The sequence below is a fragment of the Bemisia tabaci genome, chromosome 5, assembly GCF_918797505.1.
Source record: "Bemisia tabaci chromosome 5, PGI_BMITA_v3".
NCBI classification, from domain to species: Eukaryota; Metazoa; Arthropoda; class Insecta; order Hemiptera; family Aleyrodidae; genus Bemisia; species Bemisia tabaci.
Window position 1 is genome coordinate 9891980 of NC_092797.1, and position 10458 is coordinate 9902437.

Consider the following 10458-nt stretch of genomic DNA (forward strand, 5'->3'; position numbering starts at 1 on the left):
ACAACTTATGTATCGAATGTATAGCGATGTTACTTGTAACAATAAACGAGACAGAATCTGGAAAATGTGGAAAAATCCAATTCTTCTTGATAAAAAACAAAAGTTACGCTATCGGTAAGTGGAAAGTGCTTGCATCACCGGAATATTGCTTTTAAAAAAAACCAGGTGAAAACTTCAATTATCACTACTAGCTCTGAAATTCTGGATTAACTGTTCTGTAACGATAAACGAAGAAACAACAGTTTTTTAATTATTCTTGAGTATTGTACCAAGAAGCCTTGCTGGTAAAAATGTTAGGTTAAAATTGTATTCCTACCGAGAGTAAATGCTATAGGAAATAAAATACACAATTTTTTTACATTTTCTTTATTTTCCTGAAATAATAGGATGGATACATGGGAAAAGAAACATTACTTTCACACATGTTTTTGAAGTGTGCACTTCGTGCTTGCATTCTCAATTTGCTGAAGTTGAATAAGGTTTACATATTAAATTTCTACAAAAGTGGAATAGTAGCACATTTAAACACAAAATCGCGGTTTAGACATTTTTGTTTGCTCGAATTCAGGACTGATCCGAGAGATGGGGAGATCGGAATATGTTTTGATTTAAAGATCAACATTTAGAGCCAGTTTGTGGTAGTTTCTTTGAAGGTCTGGTTACGATTTAAGTAGCGTTCGAAATACAACAATTTGTCTCAGCGTCCATTTATTATTACATCGTCCATCGTTTTTCTCTGGCGCTTTTTCTTTCTATTCTCTTTCTCTTTCTCGTGCTTTCCATTTCATTCTCCCAGAGAAAAACGTGCATATAGGCCGTAAACCTCAGAGCTCACCACACCCTGTCACCAGTTTCTCCTCCAGAAACTATTGGTCATCTCTATACCTCTCCTAGCCTGCTCCATGGCAGCCCTCCTGGTTCTTTCCGCTTCTCTGAAAGCTATCTCCCTCGACATATTCGCTTCCTCCATAGCTCTTCTAGCCTGTCCCATGGCAGCCTGCCTAGCTCTCTCTGCCCCCTGTAGAGCTTCTACTCTCGCCCTGTTTGCTACCTCCATAGCTCTCCTAGCCTGTCCCATGGCAGCCTGCCTAGCTCTTTCTACCCCTTGGAGAGCTTCTACTCTCGCCCTATTTGCATCCTCGAGCTTCATCATGGCGAGTCTTTGCGCCCTCTCTCTCTCCTCTCTCATCCTCTAGATGTTTTCGTTAAATTGTTTGATCTCCATTCCTGTCATCTTCTCGCCCACCGGCAGATTGGTGTACCAGATTGCCCCATCGGCGGTCTTCTGGTACGTCAGTTCGTCGTTTAGACAGTCCGTATTCTTGCTAACGAGTTTTTGGTTCACGAAAGCCTGTTTCCCTTGGAACACGACAGCCAGAGGTCGACCCGGGCTATAGACCGTCACGTGGACATTCCCGTGGTGGAGTTCCATAAGACCGTTGGACGAACTGACCGATTGGAAGCTATAGACGTCTCTCATCATGGCAGAGTTTCCTACATTGGAAATGTTAACGAAATTTAAAATTTAGACATTATTCCAGCTGAACAAATGACTGAGTGGTGCAATTTGGGGACAGAGACCTTAGGTGATTCGATTGAATGTTCGTGAGGGCCGAACATTTGCTTTTGGGGTTATTGAAAGAATTATTTAAGCTAGGATAGAACCAACATTACATCCTGCTACACAATGCTGGAAATCTTCAACTATAAGTATACGACATTTAGTTTGAGTACTTTTGTAATTAATATATATACACGTCCTTTTTCATTGTATTTCTTTTCTGAAAAACAACTAAGGATCTAAGTAACCTTCCTCTATATAAGTACGTCGATATCTCAACTTCCGAACCTTTTAAAGTAGCGAGGATCCTCTCTTAGGCCACATCACGGATTACAAAGTGTAAAATTTTAAAAAAAAGAGTAATTCATGCTACATTTCACTCACAAATGTTTTGGACTTGTATCGAAAAAGATCGTGAAGGCATTTAAAATATGTGCATTATTAGAGACATATTTTTATAGATCAAACTGCGAAGTTCATGGAACGTCACGATTCATTGAAATGTCGTAAAAACGAAGTTTTTGATTTGACCCACGCCGGGTGGACTTAAGACAGATCAACCTATTTTTAAACGTATTACTCTTCCAGCCAAAACTTTTCTACTACTGTCACCTCTCTTTTTTGTTAGTTGGAAAAAGATGTAGGAAATGGAAATTTTGAAATTAAATTGTCCAACACATCACTTCCCAGAGTTGAATACTATCTTAATTCATTTAATTTTGTATTGAATGATGTTTTTGTCAATATTTGATACAAAAATTTTACCTAAGAACGTATAAGCCATAACACGGTTATAAATATCCACAAAACGGAAGAAAATGGACTGCAGACGAAACTTCAAATTTCACCAAGCAAAACCTATTGCATAACTCATTTGTAATCTATCCAATCAATCATCCAGTTATGCGCCTGTTTCTTCTCGAATCATTTCAATATCCCCCTCCCATTCAAAAATATTAACACGTCCTACTCGGTCATGCGACTTTAAATACTTAATTTTTCATATCGATGCCCAACGAACGATCGCCTATCTGCAAACTGACGATTTGGTAGAACGAAGAGAAAATGTCATAATTATTGTAATTTTAAGATTAGATTTGCATTTTTTTCATACATTACAGCGTCATTGAACCACAGAATTGGAAAAAAACTAAAATCATCAGCTTGCGTATTTTATGTTGTAGAATGCGGCAAAGTCACTGACTCTTTTTTTGTCAACATTTTAACTTATCAGGCGATATTGTTCGTTAGTCCTCAGTCTGGATCAAACTCAGGCGAGCATAACTTAATTTTTTCAGTTTAATTGTACTTGACTCAGCCATCCCAGATGAAATAGATATATTTAGCCAATAGTTAAACAATATTGTTTTGATATTTATGCAAAAACTGGGCCAATATTGGTTAAATATTGAGCCAATGTTAAAAGTGTACACCATATTTCCTTTTGGCATAAATACTGTGCCAATGCTTTAAAATACTGTGCCCATACTTTGAAAATATTTTTGTAATATCTTGGGTAAACATATTATTTTTAAAAATACTAAGTAAAGATTCTTTAAATATTTTTCAAAAAAAATAATTTTGATTTAAATATTATCAAAATATTGTCAGTATTGTGTAAATATTGCGAAAATTCTGACAATATTTGCCCAATATTGTAAAAATATTATGTTTAATCTGGGATTAGTCTAGCTTCAAATCCATCTCTATAATTTTCAGGCGGTCCTGTGTTCAGCAACGGGACCCATCATAGACCTCAAACGCAACGAGCGAATCCTCGCTTTGAATGAGATCGACGCTGGACCAACAGACGAAACCGCGGGACTAGGCTTCACGGATGAAGACCAAGAGGTTGACTCGAGGCTTCAAGGAAGAGCCTGGTTTGGTAGTGGCTTCGGCGGGTTCCCTTTCATCAACAATGGCGGGATCAGCAGGGGCATCGGAAACGGAGCAGTCATCATTGGTAATTATTTTAGGTTTCAAACTCCTTCCTGTGACATGAAGAGCGGAGATTCAAAACAAGTGGATCGATTTTTGAATCGTCATCGAAATAATCGCGATTGTTAACCATAATTAAGATGCCCAACCAGGGTCGAATATGACCCGACGCTTGCTTAAAACACGCTTTCTGCGGGTTGTATATGAGACCGGTAACTACGAGCTTTAGATATGGGTCTACAGACATACTGTAAAGAAAAATCGGACATCAAATTGAAAAAAGAGAGAGAAAAATCGAGTGACAGGGAAAAACAGCACAAAATATAAAATAAAAAATTTAAAAGCTTTGGATATCATTAAATTTAGCACGGAACAACCTTAAAATGTACAAAACACACATTATATTTTCCTTCAATACATATTTTTCCCCATCGATTTAAATGAGAATAATCCATTCAGAGTGTGCAAAAATGTCAAAATCATGAGTTCAAAATCGCTGACTTCGCGAGTTTAATTAATAGAGCCTAACACAGAGCGGAGCGGCATGCCACCGGTGTGAAACGTGCATTGGCGCCCACAAACCTAAGAGGATACTTCACGCATTGCGCCATGCTTGAAGTATCCCCTTAGGTTTGTAGGCGCCAATGCGCTAGTCGCCCGCCTGCCGCGCCGCAGCGTGCCACGGCGCGGCGCCTACAAACCTAAGGGGATACTTCACGCATTGCGCTATGCTTGAAGTATCCCCTTAGGTTTGTAGGCGCCAATGCGCTAGTCGCCCGCCTTCCGCGCCGCAGCGTGCCACGTCGCGGCGCCTCAAGCAACTAATTCGCAACGGAGGTGTTGCACAGTTTCATACGATTTTGAGGGCGCTCCAGCATATTACGAATGACAGGCATCCTTTAATACTACGAAGCTTTCCTCGCCAAATAGATCGTATAAAGAGCGGTATCCAAAAAACTCACTAAGTCCTAGCATCCGTATTTAATAAATATTAATATTACATATCTTCCTCAGAAAAAGCAAAATTGGAAAAAAATCAAAAAAATCGAGAATAAACACAGCGGAAGATTAAGGCTGTAATGAAGAGGGTTGCTTACGTTACGGCGAGAGCCCACTTTCATATCCAACCAAACTCTGCATGCACAAATGAAGAGCGAATAATTACCAGGGTTGCCACTTCGGCTGTGGCCCCGGCGACTCCACCAATGTATTTCCTCCCTATCTGGAAGTGAAGAGTTTAACCAGGTATGGACGTGGCTATCACCATTACGTAGACAATTGCCTCCATTACGGCCTCAGAATTTTTTTAGTATGGGAGTTCGTCTCAGAGAAACCTAGTAGCACCAGCATGTTTTTCGCGAAAAAACCTTTCAGAAACGACTTTTTTGCCTTTTATTTCATGAGGGAACTCACGAACTTTGTTCTAATGTGGCCTAAACGATTCCATATGATAGGACAGTCCGCCAGTAGAAGTTTTAGCTTGAGTTCAAAGCTCGTTTCGGCTAACATCAAGTGGACTTCCTTTTCAAATTATAGGAACTATATCATTTCTGGCGCATCTGTAAAAACGCCCATGACCATACGAAAACCAATGGTACATACGTTGTTTCTAAAATGGGCCAGAAATTGTAGTACTGAATTGCAAAAAGTAGCCCAAATGATGAGAATATGCATCATAAAATAGAAGAGGTATATCAATTAAAGTTGATTTTTCGACGAACTTCAATATATTAGCATTTTCTAATGGTTAAAAGTGTTATCTTTGCAACACTGTATAGCAACGAGCTTTGAACTCAAGCTGAAACTTTCACCTGGGAGTATTATCTCAGCATAAGGTTTCATCTAGGCCACATTTAAGCAAAATCTCTAAGTTCCCCAAAATAAAAGCACTTGTTTTATTTTAATACGAAAATTTACTAAAATCGCAGATCTCATTTGCATACAATAACTCCAATTGGACGTATTTAACTCAAAAGTAACTATTTCCATCCTAACATGAACCATGTGATCCGTAAGAATATATGCACGACCGGGCTCATGATACAATGGATTTAGTTCCTTCTGATTCAAATAGTCCAATCAACTCTTCATGACATTCTTCCGCGCAGGTAATTCGGGCATGTCTGGAGGTGTAAACAATTTCAATCCGTTCACTTCCTCGGGGAACCACTTAGAGCTTGACCACGACAACGTCCACGTGACGGTCCACAGCCCGAAGAAAACGCAAACCATTACGTTCCGAGGGAAACGGGCATTCGTAAACCGGAAACTTGTGTGCAAGAACATACACGACTTAGACGACGAACCGAAGTACCAGAAGAGTGCCGATGGAGCGTTGTGGTACACGAACCTCCCCGTGGGCGAGGAGATGACGGAGAAGGAAATCGAGGAGTTCAACGAGGAGGACAGGAGGATAGAGGAGGAGAGAGAAAATGCGATAAAAGAGGCACAAGAACACACTGCTAAAGTTCTTGAAGAGGCGAACAGGGTGAGGGAGGAAGCTCTCAAGGCAGCGGAGAGAGCCAGGCAGGACGCCATGGAGCAGGCTAGGAGAGCTATAGAGTTGGCCAATAGTTTCTGGGGTTTTAATTGGGGGTGGTGAGGCTCGAGACGCCAGATAGTTGGGCTACACTTTGCAATTAAGAACTATAAATTCCGGCCCGGTTTAAAAACAACGTATGTGCCATTAATTTCCCTATGCACATACGTGTTTTTTCAGATGAGTCAGAATTTATAGCTCCAAATTGCAAAATTCAGTCCAATTCATCGTTTCCCTCGCGGAAGAACGTAACTTCATTTCAATGTTGCCAATTTTCACCGTGTAAACAGTGGCGCGGCGTGGCGTGATTCGCAAGATATCCATCGATCTGCTATTTAAACCTATGGAAAAATATCGATGGACAGGATGTTTAAAACGAACACCTTAATAATCGATCTTTTACAATACCTTTAAATGGGGAATATCGATAATCGATCATTCACGCCTCACCACCGATTCTAAATCGTATTTTTACCAGGAGAATCTAGGTATTTCTAACTGGAAATGTCCCCGATTTTTTCCTGATCTCAAAAATCAGGAAAAATTTGAAGAAAAATCAAACGGGTACATGCTTGTAAGAACTCAAATTATTAAGTCAATTTTGCCACCTTGAAATGGAGTTAAGTTCCTTCGTCCGGGAAGCGACGAATTTCAAGAATCAGCCCGCAAGGGCATTTTCCGACTGGAAAATTTGATGGCAGCCAAATTGAAATGAAGTGGATGTAAAGTTTATGCAACTTACTATTCCGCCCTCAATATTTAAGTTAGGCTAGCAACCTTCAGTCTCGCGGCATTATTTTCTGTTCGAAGATGTTTTGTCTTAGACTATCTGAAAATCAATTCTTGCAGTAAATTATGTTGAATTTTATCCGATGGTTTTAAATATGGGTCTGTTTCTATGTTCAAGACTTTATGATTGATAGCATTTTCCCACTGGAAACAAGCAATTTACCAAAAGCTTTCTTAGCGTAAGTATTTCTTCAGCAAGTATTTTCGTGTACCCTTCCGTTACATTCAAATTTTGTGATCCAACAGCTGGGAATAACTCTAGTATGAGTAGATGACTGGTTACCTGTGTTTATGTGATATTTTGTGATTAATTAGACAAAATTTGTATTCCTCATCTAAATATTTATAATATTATATGATTATGTAGCATCACGTCCATGATATTGGACTCCATGCTCACCCTTGATATACTTGCGTGCTCATCTCGTCCAAGATCTTGGACTCCATGCTCATCGCTTAACTTCTCACTTCTTTTCATGAGCATGGAGTCCAATAGCAAGTAGACCTCTCGTAGTTTTAAAGTTTATCATCATAGAAAATCGTATACTTCTCTTATCTACTCTAACTTGAACTAACCTAACCTAACCTAACCCAACCTAACCTAACCTAACCTAACCAAACCAAACCAATGCACAATTTTTTACGAAAAAAAATTTGTTTGTCTTCATTTCACAAAAATTGTCTTAATGAATTTTTGGACCATATGCTCGTGTGTTGTCAGAGAATTCCTGCATCCCACAATTTTGGACGCTATGCTCACTTCGATTTTTCTAAAAAATTATCCCTGATTAAAGTGAGCATGGAGTCCAAGATCTTGGACGTGATAAGCAACCGAACATTATATAGATGATCATGGAGTCCAATATCATGGACGCGATGCTACATTACCTATTATATGTATCATCATGGAAAACAATTTTGTTGATTATGTCATTGTTTTTCACATGCTCCGAAATAGGTGTGCACTGAGAAAACCGGATTTCTGCGAAATCGCAGGAGGAATCTAAAAATGCTGCTGCACACTTTCCACGGAGGCAATGACCACCGTTATAGTAGAGCTGAGAAGCCTGGTGGACATAGCGTAAAGCGTATATATAAGCGCAGTTTTTGCTATTTCGAGAAAAACGTGTCTAAAGTTTCTAAATTATATGAAGCCTAATGGCGGAAAGAATGTTTAAACTCACATTTTGATACTAAAAATTGAATTTTACCGGTGAACTCTTCACAGCATTTATTTCAAAATTACATGTAGGTGAAATCACTAATATCTCAATTTTTTTTAAAACTGCACTTATGCGTTTTGTTCTTCAAGCCCTTCAGTTGAACCGCATGTAGTAAAACCGTCTCAACAACGGTTGTGCAAAAGCCACCATTGGCTGTAGCACGACGAGATCCACCATTCTAGTGCCTAAAGTTCGTACAGGCAAATATCGAAATATCGACAGCTCTTCACGGCTTTATACGTGAATTCTGAGGTTCTATCGTGGAGGAGAGGGTGGAGTCTTCGCTTGATTTACGGGCACCAGTGGCGTGGCGTGAATTGCGATATATCGATTGATATGTGATTTAAACCTATGGTAAAGAATCGATTATTAAGGTGTCCGCTACGAACACCCTGCTTATTGGTCCTTTTCCATAGGTTTAAATGGCATAAAAATCGATAAATCGTAATTCACGCCACGCCATTGGCGGGTACGTTACAAGTTTGAGAGTCCGTAAACGGGAGAAGTACGTAGTTCGTTCCTTGGGTTTCAAACCTCTTTCTGGAAAATACTGCCAGTCTTCTTGGAAGTGATCGGAAGTTTCTCCTGTCCATAGTTATTTATTTATTTATTTTTTTTATTCTTTTATTTTTTTGGAGTTTTTTAGTCACATGATTCAACAAAAACCATGATGTTTTTTTGATGAACTCACACCGAAAGAGTAAATTTTCTACTGTGTCTACTCTGGATGCGACCGGTGTGAACGGATTCGGCCTCGGAATTTTGAGGCGACTAAACGGACGCGCATGCAAACGCTATTTTTGGAGTTATCTCTCGGCGGCGGAGTGGATCACAGCCAAAATATGAGCCTTTCCCAATTTTACCTCTGTTATTGTTCTCGTAAACTCGCTTGCCGCTTCAAGCGTGAGATATCCATTCGTACACTTCGCGACGCGACGTTCCGTCAAAAATTAGATTGGAAACCAATTCGAACCTAAAACTATGGTAAACAGTAAGACTAACAGTATGCAGTATGACTGATTTGCGCATTGCTATCAGTAGATTCGTATAGTTTTAAGGAGCTGAGAGAGTCCCTTTTACATTGCTTGAAGAAATAGATTAGCAAGAATTAATGACTGCAATAATTGCTGTAAGCGTTCAGAATTCCTAAATTGTCATTCTTCTCTGAATTAGTCAGAAATTATTAACAAAAATCGGCTGCACTACACCAGATATTTCTTAATTTTCGACAAATTTCCGAAAAATTTCCGACGTCATACTTTCCAAAAAAAAAACGAAGCAAAATTTTAGTTTGAAATGTTATTAGTGTTAGCTTCGCACTCAAGGTGACATTCGTGGCAAATCTTAAAAATTTAAGTTTTTTTTGGTGAAAAAAATAAATTAATTAAATAAAGGATATTTGAGAAAATGTAAAATGCAGTTCGACTGCTCCTGGATAGATTTGCATCCCTCCATTTCCATTAGGCTAGCAGTAGTTTTTCATTTTTTATTTTTTTTTCTCGCGGTGAGGAAAGGACTCAATACCCTCTTTCAGAGCATATTGTAGCAGAAGCTTTCCAGATGTGATGTTACGAAAAAAATGGTGGAAATGCGGTTTTGCGATCCGCAAAAAAGTTGACGGAGGATGGTCTTTTTGGGGCAACAGCTAAATCTCTTTGACCCCCTACAGTTCTTGCAGCGTGATTGTCTTTGAAATGCAACGTTAGCAACTTAACTCCCGTGTGTTCTAGACGTATACATTAATAAGGAATTGACAGCTGGGAAATTAAGTTATGATGACAAAATTCCCCAGAAACTTATTTTCTTTCCCTGCTGAATTATCGTCTATTTCAACCCATGAGTATAGGCACAGGGATCAAATAAAGGTATACGTGGTTGCTTTGAATCATATAGTTTGGCTTTTTATATAAATTGTCATTTCTCTCACGAAATAACTTAACAACATTTCAATGTTGCCAGATTTTTTCGCGCAAATTGCACTTTTCAGCAGATGTATTGGGCATTGCTTATTGAAAATTACAGTAATTATTCTTCTGTGCTCATGCAAAAATCAGACAAATTTTCAACGAAAATTGTGCAGGTTTACTCCCGCAAAGAATTGAACTGTTTGAGTCAATTTTGCAACATTGTGATGAAGGTATGTTTCTTCGACCGGGAAACGATAAAATTACCGTCCACCCTTTTGTGCACGAGCTCAAAATTTTCCGTTCGCAAATGAGTGAGAATCCAACATTTTGTAGAGAAACACTCTATGTAACGGGCTGATTATTGAAATTGATAAACAAAGTGATAGACAAAGAACAATAGCCCGATTTAGCGTACCAACTGAATAGGTCAATTTCTGCAACGGCTAACGTCCCTGGCTTTTAAGGATTAACAGTGGAACTTAACGCAATCTATGCTCAGTG

General features: G+C 39.0%; 2 protein-coding genes across 2 annotated transcripts; one reads left to right on the forward strand and one right to left on the reverse strand.

The window, feature by feature from the left end:
• Window positions 1–342: 342 nt before the first annotated feature.
• LOC140224573 (uncharacterized) lies at window positions 343–2484 on the reverse strand. The gene is made up of 2 exons (XM_072300259.1): window positions 2327–2484; window positions 343–1494 (listed from the first exon to the last, which is right to left on the reverse strand). Exons 1-2 carry the CDS (start codon window positions 2343–2345, stop codon window positions 1193–1195), a joined length of 321 nt encoding a protein of 106 aa, XP_072156360.1. The 5' UTR covers window positions 2346–2484; the 3' UTR covers window positions 343–1192.
• A 769-nt stretch (window positions 2485–3253) lies between these two features.
• On the forward strand, window positions 3254–7191 carry LOC109034514 (uncharacterized). The gene is made up of 2 exons (XM_019047713.2): window positions 3254–3524; window positions 5608–7191. Exon 2 carries the CDS (start codon window positions 5619–5621, stop codon window positions 6099–6101), a length of 483 nt encoding a protein of 160 aa, XP_018903258.2. The 5' UTR covers window positions 3254–3524; window positions 5608–5618; the 3' UTR covers window positions 6102–7191.
• Window positions 7192–10458: the final 3267 nt, after the last annotated feature.